General features: G+C 43.1%; 2 protein-coding genes across 2 annotated transcripts in view; both read left to right on the top strand.

The window, feature by feature from the left end:
• The window catches only part of LOC118340185 (FERM and PDZ domain-containing protein 4-like), a 72,901-nt gene extending 56,241 nt beyond the window's left edge, over positions 1 to 16,660 (top strand). Inside the window, exons 7-18 of the mRNA XM_035678056.1 lie at positions 649 to 694; positions 2,180 to 2,284; positions 2,541 to 2,648; positions 3,997 to 4,128; positions 5,502 to 5,621; positions 6,169 to 6,305; positions 7,431 to 7,557; positions 9,723 to 9,812; positions 9,943 to 10,125; positions 10,252 to 10,390; positions 10,853 to 11,875; positions 12,387 to 16,660. Of these exons, the coding sequence (XP_035533949.1) occupies positions 649 to 694; positions 2,180 to 2,284; positions 2,541 to 2,648; positions 3,997 to 4,128; positions 5,502 to 5,621; positions 6,169 to 6,305; positions 7,431 to 7,557; positions 9,723 to 9,812; positions 9,943 to 10,125; positions 10,252 to 10,390; positions 10,853 to 11,875; positions 12,387 to 15,760 (5,584 nt within the window). The 3' untranslated portion in view covers positions 15,761 to 16,660. The remainder of the gene's footprint in view (positions 1 to 648; positions 695 to 2,179; positions 2,285 to 2,540; positions 2,649 to 3,996; positions 4,129 to 5,501; positions 5,622 to 6,168; positions 6,306 to 7,430; positions 7,558 to 9,722; positions 9,813 to 9,942; positions 10,126 to 10,251; positions 10,391 to 10,852; positions 11,876 to 12,386) is intronic.
• A 1,309-nt stretch (positions 16,661 to 17,969) lies between these two features.
• Positions 17,970 to 21,873, top strand: LOC118339947. The gene is made up of 6 exons (XM_035677774.1): positions 17,970 to 18,354; positions 18,675 to 18,776; positions 19,116 to 19,246; positions 19,336 to 19,497; positions 19,790 to 20,016; positions 21,003 to 21,873. The coding sequence occupies exons 1-6, from the start codon at positions 18,288 to 18,290 to the stop codon at positions 21,103 to 21,105; spliced, it is 792 nt and encodes a 263-aa protein (XP_035533667.1). The 5' UTR covers positions 17,970 to 18,287; the 3' UTR covers positions 21,106 to 21,873.
• Positions 21,874 to 23,086: the final 1,213 nt, after the last annotated feature.

Here is a 23,086-nt window from a genome sequence, read left to right as displayed (position 1 = left end):
GTGGTGTAGTTGCAGATCACAACTCTCTCACTTCACCCACAGCTTCTGTACATATAAAAGGCTCATTCCTATATTCAGGTGATTGTACACTAATGCAAACATAATAATAGATATCGTATTCCATTTCTGCCAATAGATCCTCCTAAAGGTCACACACTGGACCTTTAAATTCACAAAACGATGTGAAGCTCTAAGAAAGTGGTTTGCCAAGTATTTTATGCTTTACGCCCATCTGCATAATGCCTAGTTAATACAGTTCTGCTCATCACACAAACACAATCATCGCCTCATAATAGTTAGAACAAATAAATTCATTCAGAATTAATCAGAAGAGAGAAAAATGCAGGAAGCGTTTTTTGCTTTCCACGCACACAGTTTACCGTGACAGAAGTCATGTTTTGGTTCGCCAGAAAATGGTGTAAAATGTTTTTTAAATGGAAAAATAATGACTGTATACGTGTGTGTTGGTAGCGGTTGTGGAGTTAATGCATTTAACTGCTTGTAAGTGGGGATTGCCAGAGGCGTCTCATTCCATTTCAGCCCAGCTAATCAAGTTCCCAGTTGCTTGTCTGCCGTTGTCGTCCACTCTTGATTGTCGTTTCCTGATCATTTTGTTGACTGTTGGGATTTGCTGTCTTCTCGCCTCAGGAGCTGCAAAGAATCCATCATGTTGACTGTTGTCCAACCGTATCCTGTGAGTACATCAGCTCTTGCAAAATGATCCTTTTTTTTTAATTCTTGGAGCACACCACAAGGATTGCATGTACCAGAAAAAAAGTGCTTAAGTGAATCTTTCTGTATATATGTGTTGTTGCTTTGAATACAATGTTTTGTGTCCATTTCTATCTTCATCCAGCCCTGTAAACCACTAAACTAAACACTCATTCATTCACGATACAGGTTTTTTTTTAAATGGGGTACTTTTGTCAAAATAATTGATACCTTTACATAATTATCAGAAACAAAAACATGATCACGATGACTTTGTATCCTTCCTCTCATTCCTGTCACAGCCTATCTCTAGAACAATAAATTCAACTCCTTAAAGGCAATAGTCTGTCCTTGAAACCATATTGAGGGAGGTATAGATTTCTGGCCTTCAATTTTCTCTCAACAGGCCTGTTAAACTCTGCCCCGCATTTAAAGGATAAGGCTGGTGATATTTTGTATTTTTCTTATCAACAACAAATCCCAAGAACAGACCGAGGGCGGCAGCGAATTGATCCCACTAACACATATCGTCTATTCTTCGTGCCATACCCAACATTGGTATCCCACTTTTCATTACCACGAACACTGGAGCTTTCTACCATATCGCATGATCTTCATCAGCAGATGGAGTTTGCCCAGTTTGTTTTTTTTGTCGAGTGAATAAAGAAGATAAACGATTTCCGTGGCAACTCCAACTGATGATAGGAAGCTTTGGAACAACTACTACATAGATCTTGAGGAGAGGTGCTGCTGTCTCCAAGAACTTTAAAAGAAGCTGAAACTCAACTGTTGTTTATGTTGAATCAGTCCCCCATACACCGTCCTGCTGAGAACCAAGTGTGTGTTAATCCACCGCATAAAGTAGTCCCCAAAAAATGCACTATTTATTCCTGTTTGAAAGCTACTGTGCCCAGCTGTTTTAGATTAAAATTACTGACCCTTATTGACCATTATGGATCCTTCTAAGAAAAACATACATGTTTGTAACCTGTTTTCAAAGATTTACGTCTCCAGCAGGAAGAAATGCACTTCAAGTTGAGTCTGGAAGTCAGAAACTACTATAGAATATAGAAAAAGGCCAGCCTTTTCCTTTAAAGGGGATGCAATGATGATCTTGAATTCTTCCACCTAAATGTGTTTATCCTGCTCCATGCTCTTCTTTAAGTTTGTGTTGTGTTGCACCAGGGTTGTGTTTCTGGTAACCAAAAGTATAGGGGGGGGGGGGACTTGCACTTTCCCAATTTCAGGAAATTATAAGTTATTGTGTTGATCTTTTATTGATTTTCCAATGTTACATGTTGAGCTAATGTGCTGAAAACCAGTTTTTTTCCCCTCTTCATTTGTGCATGTGTTTATGCTTCTCTTTATCTCTCGCCCTTTCTCTCTCCATCTGCCTGTCTCTTTCTTCCTCTTTCTCTCCCCTCTCTCTCTCTCTCTCTGTCTCTCTTTTTGGACGCTTGCCTTTTAGTCCCCTAAATCAGCGTTCATCAGTGCAGCCAAAAAAGCCATGCTCAAGTCCAATCCGGTCAAAGTGCGCTTTGCAGAGGAGGTCATTATAAACGGCCAGGTTCCAGTCAGTTCTACCGCACACACACACACACAAACACACACACACACACACTTATGTATGACCTATATAAGCAATGCCAGATGGTTGCCATTTGCCACATAAGATAGACAATTCAGTAAATGCCAGACAAGAGAAGACAGTCACAAAAGTGTGTTATGAAATGATGCTGTTACGAATTCTTTTCACGTATTAAAGCTCATCTGTTTTCTGTGACCACAAATGTCAAAGTCAAAAGACTGATCATGCGCCTCCTTTGCAGAACCCGGTGAAGGACAACTCTCTTCTGTTCATGCCAAATGTCCTGAAGGTCTACCTGGAGAACGGGCAGACAAAGTCTTTTCGCTTCGACAGCAGTACCTCTATCAAGGTGTGTGTTTGCGTGCGTGTGTGCGTGTTTCACCCCTTAAGGCACACTTGACAAAATTAGCAGTCTCTGCAGCATCTATAATTACAAAGGGAGAAATTCATTTAGAGTGCAAATTAGTGCGTCTTGGTGCACACACACAGACCATGAAATTCAATCACTTTTTGAGTTCCATTTGTTTGAGCACCACATTAATTCAGGCAAGGTGGCAAAGAGCATATTTTCATCTTTTGACTTGTAGATTCAGTTGTGATCCGCTGTTGCTCCCAGGGTGTAGCTTAGAAAGCGAGAGAGCTGAGTCACTCCTTTTCTCAGCTTCACTGCAAACATTGTAATGTTATCTTAATGAGGCTTTTAGTCCAATATTGATTAATGAAATCTTATTTTCTTAACCTTTAGACACATTTGGCATTGACACTCTTTCATAGATGGGTCAAAAATTTGCTGTATTTTTTATATTAAATACACAAACACAAAAGATTATTAGGTTTATCAAGTTTAAATGTTGTGCACTTTAGTGGTTCTGAGGGATAAAAAAAAACACGTGTCAAATGTAACATGGTCCTTTAATTTGTGAAATATTGAAGTGATAAAAATGATGGATGATATATGGTTCACAGTAAGATTTTTTTCACCTAACAATACAATAATAAGGAGAAAAGTCCTGAAAAATGAACATAAGAATTGCATATTCACTATTTACTCACTGATGGAGAATCAGGGTAATGATATGAAAACTGAAAAGTAAAAAAAAATAATCTAAGAATAAGGAAAACACCATACTTACACTCATATTTTAACCTTGTTTTGACCATGTTTCACACCCGTGTTATAGGTAACTATCATCTGAATAGGACACATTGTTAAATAACTTTCGTCTTTTTGTTACTGCATGAAGAATGTAAATGTCAAGCACATAATCCAGATACTGTAACTTCGCACAAAGGTCATGCATAGTGCCGTTATATATCACAAATGTGTTTCCCCCACATATTCATACTGTCCCACAATGAGTTGCTCAGAGGGAATCGCGAAGCATTGCAGAGCAGAGCTGGGAAAACTTGTAACAAAATGACAGATGGTGGTAAGAACACTTGTAGAAGATCTTGGAGAGCAAACTAAACAAATATTATTTTGAACAAATCATTTAGCTTTTTATTAGTGAAGTAAAATTGGCGGTGGGATTCCAAAATCCCTGTTTGACTGATGTGTTACATATTGCATTTCATGTTAGAACATAACTGAAAAGTACATTCACTTCCTGTTTCTGCAAAAGCTGCATACTATAATACATACACAGCATTTATTTCAACTATTCTACATAATTATACATGTGGTGTATTTACTTCAGGATGTGATCCTGACCCTGCAAGAGAAGCTGTCAATCAAATGCATCGAGCACTTCTCCCTCGTACTGGAGCAGAGGACGGAGGGCTCTGGAAGCAAACTGCTTCTCCTGCACGAGCAGGAGATGCTTTCTCAGGTAGGGAGATGTTTCCTCTTCCTCCACTTTCTTTGTTTCCTTTTCTGTCTGACACACACATTCCTGCTCAGTATTCAAGCAGCATTTGGACCCCGGTGTCATTTATCAGCACTGGCACAGCAGGGGCGACAGCTCACATTACACCTACCCTCTCACTCACACAGCCCACGAATGCACAAACACACACACACACACACACACGCTCACCCCGCCGGTGCCCGCTACATTCTAATGAGGTTGCGGGATCACGAGAGGACAGTTTTAATATTCATACCACACAGTTCAGATGTGAAAGTCTGCACATGGAACATTCAGTGGCAGATGAATGTTTAAGAGTCACTCTTCCCCGATACGCTTGATAAAACATATACTGTACTGTAATACACCTGAGTGTCAATCCTGGTGACAGGGGTCTGTGGGAAAAGGCTGCTAGTGCCTGAATTAAAAAAACAGACTCCCTTGCCCTCTCTACGCTTGCACATTAAATAATTTATCAAATATAATCAATATTTAAAAGAAGATGCTGGTCTTGTGGTTTTGTCTTGAATAAGAAATGGAATCAAATGCACAGACAACCACCAAGCAAGCAAGATTCTGGGTTACTGCTGATGAATTACACAACCATGTATTTAGGTTGTTAAGCAGTTGGAATAACATCTCATAGCATACAAATATCTCCATTTTCTGCTATTTTATACTCCTACTTTACCACATTTCAGAGACAAGCATTGATGCTGATGATGTTAAACCATATTAACCATTGCTTTCTTGTTTAGGGGTTTGGATGCCCCAAAATGTTCGCAAAATAAATCTGAGGGGTCGCAAGATGATTAATTGCACAAGAGAGAATCCATAGCATATTTCTCCCACATAAAATTATGTTTCTTTTTTTCTGACTTCTGGATACTGGATCCGTTTTGCCTTTCGGGCCTCTAAAAAACATTTTAAACTTAAGATATGATAAGATAACATAACACCGACAGGAGCTGCATGCTGCATAATGAATACTTTTACTTTTGATGCTTAAGCAAAAACTATATTTCATCATAGTATCGCTGGTACTCCATCAATTTTGCATCGCACTTATGTAAAGCTGGGAGAAAGTAATCAAAGAATGGTCAAAATTGATACAAATCAGGCTGACATATTGTAACGTTTTTCGTCCCTAGAATGGGTAAAGATAAAAAAAACACTCAATCCTACACTCATAGTGTCTTTCATTAGACCCCCCCTGCCTGGATAATAGACAGGCTTTCTGTTATAACCACCTCCACTGCTAGTGTTACTACAACAATGAATATTACTAGTAATACTATTATTGGCTGTCTCTTTCTTCCTCTCTCTTCTTGTCTCCGTCCTGTCTGTGTCCCCAGGTGACCCAGAGGCCTGGCTCTGACAAGATGAAGTGTTTCTTTAGAGTCAGCTTCGTGCCCAGGGACCCCGTGGAGCTCCTCCGCAGAGACGCTGTTGCATTTGAATACCTCTATGTACAGGTGAGCAAAAATCACCAGTAAAGTTCTAAAACTGATTGGTAGATAGACTAAAACTTGTTGACTGGTTGACTAATGTCAGCTTTGCAAGTAGTACAATCTATCTGAAGTTTGGACAGGATTTTTGGTGATTAACAAAGTCACTCAGATGGATACAGAGTGGATCCTGTCAAAACAAAAAAGCTTATTTGCAAAATAAGTCTTCGATTAAACCCACTCTTGCATTAACTACTTTTCTCTAATATAATAAATTGCTTCCCCATAGGATTCCTCTGATAATTAGTCAAGTGAAATAGCCTGGGAGAAGGAAAGCTAATCATCTTTTCTTGTCAGAGTTCACCATTTTGTGCTTCCGAGTCCTTCATCTGGGACTGGAAACTGTATCCCTTTGACGGAATCTCAAGCCACAAAGGTTGAGAAACAACTTATTTGAGCTCAGCGGGGATGCGCCGCTGCTTGAACCGCTCGATGGAGAGATGAAATGCCCTTCACAAGCTGGAAAAACCGACTTTGGGATTCTTATGTAACTGTGCTTCCTGCTCTGCCGTAGAGTTGTAACGACGTGGTCTTGGAGCGGTTCGGCCCGGAGCTGAAGTATGACGCCGCGCTACGACTGGCCGCACTGCAGATGTACATCCTCACCATGACAACCAGGCAGAGCCAGAAGGTCTCCCTCAAGTACATCCAGTGAGTCGTTTTTTTTAAATGCAGTCGTGGGTACAGTACATGATCCGTAATGTTAGACTTTTGTACAGCCTGGAGCTGCTCAATCAATAATACATTATAGACTGACTTAGAGAGTTTGGATTTTTTTTTCTGAAAGTTCTTTTGATGAGTTTACAGAAGTTTATCAGGGATGAATTCATTGTCCTATTTTATCTCCTTGGTTTTTGCATATTTTGCTTTTTTCTGGTAAAATAGTGATATTGCATCTAAAGAAATGACACATTAATCCGAGTGAATGAGTTTAAATAGAACCAAAACAAATGGGTGCCCACCAGACCGGACAAAACCAGTCATTTTACCTCGCACACACACAACTAAATAAAACTCACCGAAACCAACTTTTCTGAAAATATTCGCAAAACCAGCCACAGTGTAATCTTGTCCCTGTCAAAGCACGTCTCCTTAAAGTTCTTGTTTTTGCCACTGACACTTACAAATTCATAGAAAGGATCCCCACAGAGATAGACCAGACTCGCCACTAGACTCCATAAACAAAAACAGTGGTTTTACCTCAGACCTCATTGTAACTTCATAACTTCATTCAGCAGACAGAAACAAAATAAAACTCACCCAAAACCGTCTTGGTTAGTCTTTCCACAGTCTTTCCAACAATCCCCAACTCTTGTTTGATAAAAATATATCCTTAATTCGCAGTGAAAGATGAGAAAAACAGCAGTTTCTGTTGCGCGTGCAGCCAGGCCAAATAAACAATGCTGCCATATTAATGTTCTAACTATCATATATATAACATTTAAATATGATACAGAAATTACCAATACAATACAAAAAATACAAAACAAAATATATCACTAAAACAAATCTAATGCAAAATTTTAATTCTGCTCACAATGTTATCATCATGGCTTAGCAAGTTTTGTTCATATATCAGCACAGCAACTTCCTATAAGGGAGGCACTTTCCACAGAGAAAGCTCTCCTCCTGTTCTGCAACTAACAGCTTGTCTGAGAGCAGACGTCATCCGAATTTTTAGCTTTTGACTGCAAGTATTTAACCCAGGTCTGGAGGAAGTACATTCTTGTTTTTTCCAAAGGTGACTTTATGCTCAAATCAATCTCCTCTCCACAGAAAAGAGTGGGGTCTGTCGCTGTTCCTGCCTCCCGCCGTGCTGTCCAGCATGAAAGAGAAAAACATCAAGAAGGCTCTGACACACATCCTCAAAACAAACCAGAACCTCGTGCCTCCAGGGAAAAAAGTAAGCTGCTCTCTTTGTCTTTCTTCGCCCTTGTTAATAAACTTCTGACACGCACACACGGGCACACAAACACACCGTCTCTCTGTTTTCTGATGCAATATCCTAAAATAGCATCGCTGCCATGCTCAACCTTGCAAAGGTTCTCACCCTTGTCAACCTAAGACCTTTCATCGAGCCAGACCTCGAATGCTAATGTGAATAATGAGCAAAGTGCATTGTCAAACTGTGTGCATAATAAGATATTCAAATTCACACACACACATGTCCCAGTCAGGGGCGTCTGATCCAACTTCATGTGAACTTTCTAGCTTTTTGAGAAAGTGTTTCAATCATATATGCGGCTGCTGGTCTGTATCACTCTGCGGCACCCGTATTTACTTTGATGTACAAATCAGCAGCACGCCAAAACAAAATGAACCCGTGCAACAGGTTCAGTGTTAATGAGCAATTTACAATCAGCCCATGCAAACAGGGTTAGCTGCAAGTGCAACTCAATGAGACATCAAGTGCACTGTAGTTATGAATGAGTCACTGTTTGTTGTTTGCTTTAGTTCTCAACCTGCACAAGACATGCCTGCTCAAGTGCAACAACAAATGTTGAAGCCACGAGATGAAAGGATGAAGGCCGGTTCTATATTTCTCATACTGTCAAAAAAGACCAAAACTATCAATGGATGATGTACTGTAGCTGTGTGCTGAGCTCCACCAAAAATAATGACTAAAAACACATCTGTGAGCCACAACACTGCGCTCTGTGAATTGTTCCGTCAATGCAATAAACAGTGTATCTGTAGTTTATTTAATATCTATGGCAGACCGTCCTGCTGCCATAGATATTAACTACTAATTATTCATCTGTAAGATCTACAGAGCCCAGCTGTTTTAGGGAATTACTTTTCAACCACTTCTCAGTAGATGTTCGGATGTTAAACATAAGTCAGGCTCCTCTGTGATTGGTTAAAGAATGTTTAAAAGAGTGACAGAAAATAAAACGACAGCACATAACCTAAAAATGATGTACGAGGTATCTCGTCTCTGAGCCGCGAAGCAATCACCAAAGCTGAACGTTTGTGCAACATCACTCACCAGCAACCAAATTAGCATTGCTGCCTGCCCAACTCAATCTACCTAATGCAGCTTCATGTAGTGGATGAAGGAGTTCCCATTAAACACACCTGGACTCCATATACATGCATTTGTGAGCACAGCGTCTATAAAATGAATGAAAGTCCTACCAAAGGGGATATTGATCTCTTCCCTCCCCGGCCCGAGCAGTTTGATGCGCTGGCTAATCATTTGCATTCACAGTGGCAGTTGATATCCACTCTATTCATTAGGGAGAAATACAGCCAAGCAGCAGCGACGGACTGACATGCAATTCAAAACGTTGACGCTCCAAATTAGCTTTCTCATTAGAGTCTCGAAGTTATCACTCAGCCCGCGCCAAAAGAGAGGCTGCTCGTTCCATTTTTTTGGTGGGAAGGCGGTGGTTAAGATTGAGCAAGAATTTCCTGAAAGCAAAATTATTTTTTAATGGAGATGTCTGGTTTTTCATCTATCAAGGTCAGACATCCCATTAGCCTGTTTTGTTTCTGAGGCTGATGGAGAGGTAAAATATGACATGATTACAGGTGGACTAGTTGTGTTCTTTGATTTAGATGCAGCATCAGGAGAACGTACAGTAGACACGTTAGGTCTAATGAGTATTGTAAGTGATTATAAAGACGATGTATTGAGCGTGTACTGTATTATTAAAATATATGGACACTCAAAAAAACAACATGCCAGTTCCATTTAATAAAAAATACACAATCTGCTCTGCATAGAAGTGAAGCAATGAATATATATATAAATTATGTCAGGTCATAGATAGATACGTCTTATTGCAGCAAAAGCATCAGTATCTGTACTTATATGGCTGGAGAGGCACACATCCACACAAGCAAGTCATAAAGAGCACTGCAGTGGAGCAGCTCTTCAGATTATTTTTTTATCAGATTTAAAGGATATGATACGATATAATGGGAAATCAGCAGTCCAGATCAAAATGGCCTGAGAGTGCTTTACATCCTGACATCTGGAGACAAATAAGTCTGTTCTGGTTGAAGTGGTTTCTTTTTGGATGCTTACTAATGTATTTCACTTCTCTCCTGCTCTCTGTGCAGCTGACTGCTTTGCAGGCCAAGGTGCATTACCTGAGGTACCTCAGTGAACTCAGACTCTACGGAGGGAGGGAGTTCAAATCAATACTTTTGGTGAGACCATTAGTTCTGGAGGGGATTTGTAAAAAGTTTGAGAACAAACTTGGGCTGGTTTAAGATCTTCATCACTGTAACTGTTAAAATCTTTGAGGTACTTTTAACTGTTGTATTCTTCCTCCTCTAGCAAGGGGAGAAACAGACAGATGTGACGCTGTTGGTGGGCCCACGTTACGGCATCAGTCATGTCATCAACACCCGGACCAACCTTGTGGCCCTGCTGGCTGACTTCAGCCATGTGAACCGCATCGAGATCCTCACTGAGGATGAGACCAACGTCCGACTGGAGCTGCATGTTCTGGATGTCAGGGTGAGCACAGTTCTGTCCAAGAGGAAAAGTACCAGCAAATATTATTTTCTCCTACACAAATTATAGCATCTGTTTTGTTTTTTCTCCCCTCCTTTCACCTTCCTTCTTTCTTTTCCCCCCAAACAGCCCATCACACTGATCATGGATTCCAGTGATGCAATGAACCTGGCCTGTCTAACAGCAGGCTACTATCGCCTCCTAGTGGACTCAAGGAGATCTATCTTCAGCATGCCCCACTCCAATAGCACTGGAGGGGATGACAACAGTGAGTTATTATTTCTAATGTGTGTGCATAGTAACTGTGTGTGGTCAAGATAGGATGAATTAAAGAAAGTAATCATGAACATCATTCACAATTCAAAGTTTACAGTCAGTATTTAAGTCTTTTCAAGTGAAATTGTTTGCATTTGGTTGAGATACTTTTTTCGTGAACGTTGTAGAAACAAGTAGCAAGATCTTTGTCCTTGCAGAACACTCCACATAAAAGCATTAAAACAAGTTGAGAAGATGAACGCTGTAGCTCTGATACATTTTGGAGGAGAAAGACTCATGGCTGCATTAAATAGCTTAAAACATGATGCTTCACAATGCAGAATAAAACATCAAAAGTCTTGACGTGGAGCACTCAAAAGGCTAGTGAAGAGGGTGCAGCCCCTTTTTAAAATTTAATCAACATAAAATATAAAACATATGAGTAATAGGACCTTGTATTGCTGCTGTCTTGCAGGTCAGGATCGAGTCCTGGAGTGGCCATACAGTACATCTTTGGGAAACAACGAAGAGCCATCACCCAGCCAGGAAGAGGTCTACAGCCGGGACGCTGATTATTCAGACAATGGGCAGAGAGAAAACAGCATCTCTCCTTACTTCCATGAACCACAAAACCCTGATAGAGACCTGGGGACGCGGAGAAGTCCATTGCCCCCTCCTCTTCCCCCCGCTACCAGACACAAACCTCAAGACTCACCTCGGAGCGCCAAAGTGTCGTTTATATTTGGGGGGGACCCACCCTTGAATAAGCCTAAGAACCTAGGCTATGAAAGACTGTTGGAGAGCCCCGAGGTACCCGAGCACAGACCGCCCTACTTGCACAACAACACAGACTTTCGGCCACAGGACAGGGTGCCATTTCAGTTCAGTGGTCTCACTCACGTCTATAGTAACATTATAAGTGAGGAAGGTGGCGAAGAGCCGCTGCTAAGGGATCTGTTTTATCGTGACACAACGGACGACGCAGAGGACGACGACGAGGCTTCCTGTGAGGAGGACTCCACAGGGGGGACGCCTGTGGGTGACGACAGAGGTGGTGGAGATGAAAACTGCGGTAACCAAGGAGGAGGGCTAGCCACGGCAGCCGGCAAAGCCACCTTCCTGGCGCTTTCTGGCTCTACCGATGACATCATTGACCTGACATCGCTGCCTCCTCCCGAGGGCGACGACGGCGTCGACGACGAAGAAGACGACACGCTGCTACAGACACTCAACCTCGCAATTGCAGCCCCACCGCCGGGCTTTCGGGACAGTTCAGATGAGGACACAGCACCCGAGGGAAGGCCGCTAAGCACACGTGAAAATGATGATATCCCGGTATCGTTGATTGATGCCATTCCAACACATGGGGAGGGGGAAGGGAGCAGGGGAGGGGAGAGAAAACTAGAGAATGCGGTCATGAATACTCTACAGGCCCTGGAGGCTCTGTCTGTCTCGGAACAGAGGCCTCCCCCGCCACCACCCAGCAGTAGCAATCCAGGTCTGTTGAATACCAATAAAAGCACATCACCAGCATGTATGTCTTTGTTTAGTGTTCGTTTTTAGACCACAAATAAATCCTGTGTCTCAGTCTATGGTCTACAGTCTTGCTAATTCAACATCAGGTGGATGTATCAGAGAAAGTTCTCTCTACAACTTAGTTTAATTCTCTGGGACTTCTTGCCCTCTTTAAGTAAGCACAGTCCCAAAACACAAAGTGTGTATTTGGATAATTTGCGTTCTGATTAAAGGTCAGGTCAGTCATTCTGGAGAAAGACAGTTGATTGATTCGGAGTGAGCCACACAACACAACAGGTGGCGTTTGTCCTCCCAGGTCATCAAATATTTTAAAAAATTTGACAAATGAAGATTCGACAATCAACGATCTTTCTCCAGAATGACTGACCCCCATCTTAAATTGCATATATGGTGATAGTTTGTTGTAGTATTTATTACAATGCACATTTAACAGCAGTTGACACATATATAACTCTGTATCTCTTATCTTCTAGGTGTTTACACATCTCGAGGCTTTAGCCCAGAGTCGTCCTCAGATTCTGGAAATGAGACCAACTCCTCAGAGATGACTGAAATCTCTGAACTGGCTGCTACTCACAGGCTCAGTGAGAGCCACATGCGTCTTCTGGTGGCCACGAGGGGGTACCAACCTTTACTTGAGGAGAAAACAGAATTCCCCGTCTCACCCAGTACGGGAGGAACGATACAGAAGAAACCCCGTAGCCCAACACGGCACCTTCAGCCTCCAGCAGTTCCTCCAAGACGGAGCCCCCTGTTGGACACCACATCATCGGGGCCAGACAGCTTGGAGGTCAGGTCCCAGACTAACCTTTCAACCACCCTCCAGCGCCCAAGTTCCACCACCCCGGGAGGCAAGCATCACAAAAAGTCTGCAGACTCCAGTGGGAAGTATAACACCTTCAGCACACGGGAAGGGCACCGAGGTGAGAGCAGTGGGAGCCGCAACCGCCTTGACCTGAACCAGCGTACCTCGTTCTGCGAGCAAGGGGAAAGTCAAAGAAGACAGAATTCTTTTTTGGCAGAAAACTCAGCAGCCGAGGGCTTTGCGATGAACAGCCTCCCCCGTGACCACCACAGACTTCCCCGCCCTCCTTCCTCTACCTCTGATCATATGTTAGATGTTGTCAACTTGGGGGACTGTGGGGCAGATAACGGAGCTGCAGCTGCTGAGCAAGATGAACATCTGGTTGTAGCATCACTGCTCTCCCCATCCAAAAAATCCAGATTGGTAGACCAGGGATCGGACATACAAAGCGACCATCCCCCGATTTCCAGACAGCAGAGTGTCGCACGGTTGTGTGAATACCATCTAGCAAAAAGAATTTCAAATTTGCAAGGAGAAGCCCACAGTTCACTACAGGGTTCTTTGTGTTCATCACTAGATGCTGGTGGCAGCACGAACAGTAGTGCCTGCGCCACCCCAACCGACTCGCCACTTGGCCCAGGTGCGGTTGAGTCAAAACACCACCATTTACAAAGACACCCGCTTTCTAGTTCCTCCTCCTCATTACTCAGGGTGGTAAACTACGAAGATAGCAAACCTGGAATCCCTCGTGGCATCCCTGTCCAGGGCGCTCAGGGAAAAGACCTCCACCCTCACGCAGACCCCGCCCTCCTTCGGAAAATGCTGCCCAACATCCACCCTCCTGCTCCCGGGGCTGAACCAGGCCGTCCCTCCTCAGCCACACCGTCTAAGCATAAAGAGACCACAGGTACTGGAAGCAAGAGGCCCCAAAATGATCTGCATGCTAAACAACAGGCCTGTTTTAAGGGGCTGAACCAGAAGGAAGGCAGTGAGGCCTACAGACAACTGATTAACTATCTAACAGTCAGCCAGATGCATCAGGGGGGGAAGCTGCACAGCGCAGGCATGGGAGGGGCAGTGAAAAAGGACACCAGGCGCTTTATCACTAGCAATCCTCAGCTTGTCGAAATGGTTAAGAATAGGGGGAATACCATTGCTCGCTGTCCATGTATGCCTTCCTCCATATCATCCCCATTTCTCAGCCCAAATTTGGTAACCTCTAATGCGGCCACCATGCAGCTGGCAAATAAAAATCTACGGTCATACCATTCAGCCACACTTCCTGCCAAACTCAAGAGAAGTCCTGACACGCATGCTCAGAGACTGAATGACAGTCTAGATTTCAGGCCAGCTACTGCTGAGAGGAGAAGCTCTTTTTCTGGCCTGGAAAGTGAACTAGAGAGGAGTGGTATGGACCCAGAGCACTTCCTGTCACTGTATAAGAGAGAGGGCTGTATCAGCCGTGACGGGGGATCCATTACAGGTGGAAACCGCGAGGGTGGGGGTACCACTAACCGTCCCCCACCTCGGTCAAGAAGCCAACCTAGTGGCAGCACAGAGGACTGGTTCAGATCAGACCCAAGAGCAAAGCATGCAGTCCGTCAGTCTCCTCACCCTCGTCCTAATGATTCTCTTTGTTTCTCTGCTGCCCCCAGTGTAAGTGGTCAACGAGCAGACCTCAACACCATCTCACTAGGAAGGGGAGACCATCCTTCAGCTTTCATCAGGCAGGCATCTACTGGCACTAGGGCTTGCATTACATCTCCAACTCCCAACCCACAATGTCCACCTCCTCCACCACCTCCCCCACCACCTCCCCCGTTGCCTCTTTCCGTCCAAGCCAACGCTAGCTCCAGCAACTCAGGATGCACACAGAATTCCATCCATACCACCCAGTCCCGGCAGAATCAGAACCACATTCAGGCTGTTATTCCAACCCTGCAACAAACGGATCCCTTCAGCAACAACCTGCAGCGGGGCCGGGAGCTCAAACGCAGCTCCAGCAATGTCACTGCCGGTTCTGGAAGCGTGGAAGTTCTGTTCGAGAAGCCCACCCGAAGCCGGAGTCAGCAGCCCTTGTCACCAACTGTGCCCCAGCAAGGTGAGACCAAAGTCCAGCGGAGGCCAACAAGGAAGCGGCTCTCCAAGAGCTACTCCCAAGGCTCTGTATCTTCCCACACCACGTGCTGGTCTACAGGCAGTAGGGTAGACAGTAGGCGGGCGTCTGTGGCGTTTCCATTGCAGAAAGACGCTAAACACATAAAGGGCTCTCAAAAACTAGACACCAGTCCCTGGAGATGCAACGGGCCTTTTAGCTACTGTTTCTTCAAACGTAAGGCCGAGGGTGAAGAGGATGAGATTGAGTGGGAGAGGCCCAGACGAAGCCGCGGTGGGAAAGATTTTGATAACGATGGCGCCGCTGCATCGGCCATATTGCCCTGCGGCTCAGCCGTGGACGCAGCTGGAGAGCAGCTGTACGGGGAGGTCCTCAATAATATGAGTTTCAGTGACCGTCTGGCGCGAATCAACGCACTCAAGGACCGCATGTATGGCTTCCCATCAGGCTTCACTGATGTCCGCCGCGATGCCAGCGAGCTCATCGCGCTGGTGAGATCCAGCGTGGGTCGCTGCGATCGCGGACCCCAGATGCCTCTCCAGGATGTATCCCAGTACAAGCAGCTCCTCTCGGTTGAGTCGAAAGAGTTAGGCCGGGCGTGCCGGAGGATGGCGCAGGCCCACAGTAGTCCCGAGGAGATGCTGCTAGCTGTAACTTGTAGCTTCCAGGTGCTTTGCTGTCTCTGCGAAGCTTGTATGTGTCTAGTTAGGGGCCTCGGAGCGTCGGCCTCGCACCAACAGAGAGAGGTCGTGGCAAAGGTCGACGAGGTTGTTATGAACTATATCTGTTTGCTCAAAGCGGCTGAGGCTGCCACCGTGGGAGCACCAGGGGAGCACAGTGTGAAAGCCCTGGTCCGCCACTCAAGTACCATGTCGGCCATTGCTAACGCACTCACCCGCTCCCTTAAAACGCTGCTTAGCAAGTAGAGGCTACTCCTTATGCTTTATAGTGTGGCCTACACAGTCAGTAGAAGTCTGTCTTTGAGCATCTTGCTATTTTTGAGGCTGCTGGAAGAGTCGTATGTTTTTCATATACGGTCTGGATTGTCTCCATATCAGAATCAATAAAGTGTACAACTCATTGCAGTTACACTTAAGATTAAAGTAAAAAAACTGAAAGATTAGTAAGATGCTGAAGGGCAGTCCTATCTGACTGCACTTGCTTTTTCTGATGACATTATTGTAATGTATATTTACAAAGCCATACTGTCACAGAACTTTGTAATATGATATGTACCTAATAGATACCCTTTTACCTGTGCATTATGTAACTTATTTAAAAAGAAATGTATATAATGTACATAAATACAATATAATTATATTATTTGCCGTAGCAGTTTCAAGAAGCCATTGAGTATTCAGCTTAATTTGCTCTGATATTGTACAGGGGTGGAGTGAATTCACTTTCAGTTCGATCAGTTCATAAAAGTGCAGTTTTACTACAGATATTTATAACTGTGATTATAATAATTTACCTGTAGAAATGTAAGTAAAAATGTGTCACTGTCAGTCCAGTGCGAAATTTGTTACTATCATTTTATTCACACAAAAAAATACTATCTTTAACTTCTGAATGACTGTGTAAAAGTGAACTGATTTCAACCCTGTTGCATTACAATGCAGTTTTTTTTTGTTTTTTTTTTGCAAGATTTGTTAGAAATGTTGACAATACGGGGACAATAAAGTTGCACTGCATTTGCCACTGCTTCATATTTTACCACAGATTATTTTCAGATGAGAATAATAACCCCAAAAACAAGATATATTAAACTATAACAATGCTATAATATTATTAATTTAGAAAACATTTATTAAGAAATATTTCAGATTGACCACTGTTAATTATATATAATTATTTTGAAGTTTTTGTGTTTTATCATCATCTGTTTTGGAATAAGTTCTGTGCTTGAATGATTTATTATTCCACACTATGTATCAAGATGCAGTTATGTCTCTTGACGACAAATTCAATTCCTGTTTTTTTTTTTTCAATAATCCACCAATCTATTAAAAAGATTTTACAGATATTTTTGCCTCTTACCATGTGTCTTTTGGTTTGAATGGGTCACTGTGACATACGGTCGGTGCCGGTGTGTTGTGAGCATTTATTCCATCCATAATAAAAAATACTACAGCCAATAATTGAAATGCCATAAAACTACTATCAAAAACTCTCATGTCCATGTATAATGCGTGTTGCATTGGCATACATTTTGATAATATTCATACAAACATAATTGGTTGTGAGGCTGTTCCTATTAAAACATAAGAAGACTTTGCATGCACATCTTTGTGAATTGTTTTTCTTTTGTTATATTTTTATCTAATGTCAGATATTTGGCTATTACATACATTTAGGATGCAGAGAGAATGTTTCAAGGTGCCTTTTACTGTGCTTTTTTTAATTTCAATTATAGGGCTGCAGGTGGCACTGAAGTTAAAGCCTCTCCATGGCCTCCTCTGTTGTAGTAGTAGTATCTTAGTAGATATTATAAAGGGTAATTTGACATTAACTGCTTACCTACAGTTCATCCATGTCAGTTCCTTCTGCTCAGACAGACTGCCCTTCAACCAGAGAATAAATGTTGTCAAGCAGCCTTCTTACTGAAATGTGCATGAGAAGCAAGTGACAAAAAGACACTAGTATACCAACAGGGAATTTCAAAAGATCGGCCTCATACACGTTCACCAAGCAATCATTAAAAAACAGAAATATACACCAGCAAGCACAAGGCTTGGTAAGTATAAATAATAATAAATAAAAGTAGTATATGAGTTTAAAATGTTTTAGCAGCATCAAAATTCCGATGGGACACAAAAATTAGAGAGAAAAGGGAATCTATCACTGCCAAGTGACTGATTTGAATTAAACTGAATTATATTAGGGCAGCATAAAGACTTTCATAAACTTTTTAACACTGTGTAATATGGTGTGTGTGTGCTCACATGACCTCCTCCCCCCACCTCCGGAGCAGCAGAGGGGGATGTGTGTGTGTATGGGGGGGGGGCATTGGCGACCTCATTAGCATATTGGGCGCCTGTTCCACACGCGCTGCAAACATCCACCAATCAGATCGACGCATGCAGCAAACCACGCCCGCGCGGCAACTCGTGTCGCGCGCCTCAGCAGCATTGTACTGGCGGTGGGGCAGATAGGAGCTGTTAGTTTGCCCTTTTACCTCCACAAGTACGCGGGGGGGGGGACTTGAGTTTAGTTTTTTTGGTAGTGTAGTTCAATTCAAGCAAGTTTATCTTTGCGAGTAAACCCTCGTTGAGCTCGACAGCTGCACTGAATTTGAAGGAGCCGCCGAGTTTATCCGCTGAAAGCAAAGTTACTCCAGTGGAAGAGGGATTGTCGTCGGCCCCCCGTGGGGTTTAAAGTTCAGCTAACAGTAGCGTCACTAGCTCCTAGCAGGTAGTTAGCGCAATATCGTAACCGATAAGTTTGGTCATTATGGCAGCTGTGTGCCAGTCTCGACGTGCCTTGGTGGAAATACCGGCTCCACAGCCCAAAATTGCAGGTAAGTCTGAGATATGACATCTTTATTTTCAGGCTGCGGACATTGCTGTAACTTCTTTGTGCGGGAGGCGCCACTTTGCTATCATGCTAATGTTATCATAAACGCGCGCCCCCGGGATTAGCAGTCAGTTAGCCGGTAATGTATTATAGTGAATATAACTTTAATGTGTAACTACAGAACCTGTACACCACGAAAATATAGTTTCCAGTCGATGTATACGTCGCTCAGTGCTGTGCAACATTATAGGGAATATTCACACGAGACACTGACTGGAGACTAAGAAGGAAAAGTTTTTAAATAATTTTTTTAATGTTTCCCAGCTCGAATGAGGAGGTCCTACCTAGAAATCCTGAGTGCTCGTTTGGCTCCATCTCCACTTCCAAGAGGGAGAAACACAGCTGCAAACACAAAGCGTGCGCCATGTAAGTACACAGCAAAAATATCAAATCTACCTGCAAAACTAATGTGTGGTTGGTTTTCTGAGCTCACTTTGTAGGAAACCAAATGGAAAGTGTGATAACGGAAAGGGTGGGAGTGTAAATGCAGGTGGCTTTCAGTGTGTTTTCTCCTACCGGCCCTGTTTCCTTTCGTATTGAATGTCGTGACAGCTTACATGCATGAAATAAAGTTTACTAACTGATGAATAGTCCAGTTTATGTTAATGACTGGGAAGCCGGCTCTTCCAGTCCAGTGATTGCCTCCCCCCTCCTGCCTTTGTTTGATGTGGTCTGTTGTCCTAATCATACCCCTTTGTTTTGCAGTGGACTTGTCCATTGGTGGGGTGTGGAGCGGGGGCATAGAGGAGCAGTGTGAGAAGATGGACGATCACCATGCCCCTCTGTCCAAACAGCAGCTAGTACAGCTAATCCGGTCCCTCATCTTAGTCGAACAGGTACCGAGATGTGAAACAAAATGCACTGATCGTCTCTTGAGTCCTCACTACATGTGGTGTAATCGGACATATTATGTGTCGCATCCTAGAGCCAAGACCCCAGGACCCTGGCGTCGGACCTGAAGTACCTCCAGGACGACCTGCACCTAAAGAAGGCAAATGTTTACCGGTCCATACCCTACTCACGGTTTGGCTCCAACAGGGACGCTCACTGCTACAGAAAGGCATATCCCCATCTGGTGGCGTTCAAAGTGAGTGTCAGTGGTGTTATGGCATGTTTCTGTAAATGATGGCACTTTTTGGAAACCGGCAGAGGACATTTTTTTACTCTGTCAAGCACCCATTTACAGCAAAGCGATGTATTTTAGAAAATACAGAGCTCTTTAAGCACATGCCAGCTGAGCTTTTCTTTTCTACATAAAGGGATTTTTTTTTGCGTCACCGATGTGTTAAACTGCTCCATATGTTACCTCTATGTGGCACGTTGAGCCGAGTGTTTCATTGTGTCATCCTAATCCGTTACCTCCTTATCCTCCCCCTCAGGTTTCGTGTCAGGAGTGGGGCCAAGTTCTTCTGAGGAACAAAGAGTGGGACGCGGTGTTGGAGCACACACTGATGGCGTGGCGCTACACCAGCGAGTTGCCGCAGTGGGATACGGCGAACCATAACGCCCTCCGAGAACAGTGTTACAACATCTTGGCAGCTCAGAGCCTGTCTGCTCTCCAGCACTACCGCCCTGAACCCAACAGAGGACGCGAGCTGCTCAGAAGGTGACACATGAAACAGTGCATACATTATATATATCCATTCTAATCAGATTGGGTAATACTCAACAAGTAAAATATCATGGAAACACCTCAGTGTGGTTGCTTAATCACTTCAAATGTTTCTATGCAGTCTTTAAAATCATTTGGGTGTGTAATTAAATTTATTTGAGTGTTTTGCTTTCATGCACGCCTCTGAAAGGTCACAGCGTGAAACAGATTCCTCAGTGGTGTGCCTGTACCAATAAAGTCACTTAATTTCCTTTTACTTTGTAGCACTAATCAGATGTTTACTGCAGGCTGCCCACATCCTTCAGAACAATAATCGTCTCCTTAAACAGCAGCAACCCTTGCTGAACATCAATAATTCCCTCTTTAAATATGAATTTTTGACGGCTGTCGGGCAGATGAATCTCGAAACAAATTCACACTTAAACTGGTGTACTTGATATATCGGCTTACTGCGTTCACTTCGCTGACTTGTTAGCAGCCAGTTGCCAACTAAAATATCCAGCTGAAGCAGTGCAACATGGGCATCCTACTGGAGTCCGGTTGAATGTAAGTTCACTCATGTTTTAGCTCTGGGTTGTTGCACCTGCACCTAGGGAACTTTGCTGGGTCTCTTTGGTACAGGGTCCGCTTTCTTCACCACACAGGTGTTTACTTCAGCTCTCACTGGGGCGCATAAAATCTGTTTCTGTATGATGCTCATCAGTCATTTGAATTGCTTTAACAGCTAACAGCTAAGATTAAGAGTTAATAATGAGGTAGCTGCTAGAGTAAACTTGTAAGCTTCACATCTGCTTTCTGTTGGAGCCAACTACCTAACCTCTATGAAGCCTAGATACTACCATATTTATAGGTGTGTCATTTTCCTCCTGTTGCTCAGTGGATTAGTTGTTGTTGGTTTTCAGTTCATTTCATTTTCTGTGTTAATGTTAATAGTAGTGAGAAGGTATCACTGTGTAACAGTCCTGTTTCTCTGTTTCCAGGTTGAAGATGGTTCAGTTGCAGAGCCAGTCAATTGTGCCCTGTATTCAGGAGTTGCAGAGGATTATGGGATGTGCTGATGACTCCTCCATGGACACAAAATAACATGAGAAACACTGTCACCAGCTGGCTACACCACAGCGAGAAGTGAGCTTCATGGATGAGCTTCAATGATTTATGTGTGGTGCACGGCCAAAAACATTTAACATGGTAGTGTTTATTTGGAAAACCCACTACAGTGTTCCTCCAAAGGGCAGGGTAGCAGCTGAAAATGGAATAAATGCCAGATAATGCAGCTTTCATGAGATAATGAAAACCACTTTCTAAATGGTTGAAAATGCAATAAAACCTCTTATTTAATGACATTGCATTTTTGCATCAACTGGAAAGTATCGTTGCGAGGAGTGTAACATTTGTTGCCTGGCACAACTCGTAATATATTCATTATTGGTTAATGTAAAGTTCGTACGTTAACAGCTTTTTATACATTTCTATCCAAGAGGAACATTCGCATTCTGAGAAATTTTGTGTTTGGTTGGTGCTGACAGCAGTGAAATTAAAACGTATATTTTTAGAACTTTGTCTAGAATGGCTTTTGCATTGACCATTGAAATGTTAAAAGTAAGAAATGGCCTTTCTTGTTGCTTTATAGGGGTGTGCGTGTGTATGTATGTATGTGTGTGTATGTATGTGTATATATATGTCCATGTTACTGTTCACAATACTTGAAACTGTGGCCTTTGCCGTCTTTGACTAGTTATGTTCTATATGTATGTCTTTGTCACTGATTGCACTGTTGCCGTTTGTCCTGAAAACTTGAATTTTTGATAAAATAGATCCCTAATTTCAATAAAGTTGTTACTTTGTACTGGCGAAAAGGCTTGTCCATCTGTTGTGTATCTCAATCTCTAACAGCTATATTCTCCATATAGTAAACCAAATGGGACATTTAACATCACCTCTGCTACTCCATTGTATGCAGGTTGTGTTTATAATTTGACATTTAAGGTTTGAATGCATTGCTCTGTTTGTCAGGTACTTAAAGTAGCTGGGAAGAACGAACTGGTGACCCTTCTGTTGTCAGTATGACAGACGCTACATTTGCACAGAATGATATAAACCTTAATTTTACTGATGTGTCGATGTGCTGCTTCGTGTCTGCTGTTCGTGTGAAACACTTGAAATCCTGGTAGGTGTTCACAGGGCATCTGGAGGTGAATGAGTGGAAAAACTGCAATGACGTTTTTCATACGGAGCATTAGATTTACAAAGACCACGCGTGTATGTTAATGCTTGTGTTGTTTCTCTTTTTCCTCAGTGGGATTAAAACACTGCTGGGTGTTCATTGTAGCAGAATCACAATGAATTGCCATGCATTTGTAAACCCTCCAAAGAAATCTGTATGTGCACCGTATAGTTGTGTAGTTTCTGTGTGACATTGATTAGTAGACAGTGGGTGCTGATTAGTAGGCAGTGGGTGCTGATTAGTAGGCTGGGGTAGCTGATTTGTAGACTGGAGTTAGCAAAGCCCCTTGAATGGAGACCGCTGCTTCTTAAAGATAGGCCATTGAAGTAGATAATAGGATTAATCGATCAACGGATTGATCATTTGTCCATCTTGGCAGTGTGTGAGCTCTGCCCTTTTTAAAGTTGCCGTTTTGCACCACTAGGTGGAGCCCACGTTGCACCAACATCCAGCGTCGCCGTCGCTGGGCTCAGCCTTGTGGCTTCAGTGGAGGAGCAATGTAGACACAGCTGTTGCCATGGCACTCTGGAGTGAACATTCGATACAATTTAAATGCTATTTATGGTTTAAGATGATCAATGGCGTCTGATGGGGTGAGAAGCTGTCGGCTGTTGACATGCAGACTTCCTGCTGTGCAATTTCTCTGTCAGAAATAAAGCTCTAATATTACTTATTACGTCCTGTTACTCATATAGGAACATCTGTAGTGACATTAGGGGACTTTGGTCTCCTATGATATCTCTACAGATCTTGTTTAGGGATATATTGTACCTTTAGTATTTGGCTGTGATGTTTGTACTTTAGGGATTAATACAGTTATGTGTCTCCAGGCTATTGAAT

The sequence above is a fragment of the Morone saxatilis genome, unplaced genomic scaffold (assembly GCF_004916995.1).
Source record: "Morone saxatilis isolate NCDOM2014 unplaced genomic scaffold, NCSU_SB_2.0 Contig6, whole genome shotgun sequence".
In the NCBI taxonomy this organism is placed as follows: Eukaryota; Metazoa; Chordata; class Actinopteri; family Moronidae; genus Morone; species Morone saxatilis.
The sequence above is the reverse complement of the archived record's forward strand: the minus strand, read 5'-3'. Positions and strand labels throughout refer to the sequence as shown.

Excerpts from the sequence above, each read along its gene's own strand:
- LOC118339947 (XM_035677774.1), top strand. The coding sequence starts at position 18,288 with ATGGCAGCTGTGTGCCAGTCTCGACGTGCCTTGGTGGAAATACCGGCT. Across the intron at positions 19,247-19,335 it reads CCCTCATCTTAGTCGAACAG|AGCCAAGACCCCAGGACCCT; the intron begins GTACCGAGATGT and ends GTCGCATCCTAG. Across the intron at positions 19,498-19,789 it reads CCCATCTGGTGGCGTTCAAA|GTTTCGTGTCAGGAGTGGGG; the intron begins GTGAGTGTCAGT and ends CCTCCCCCTCAG.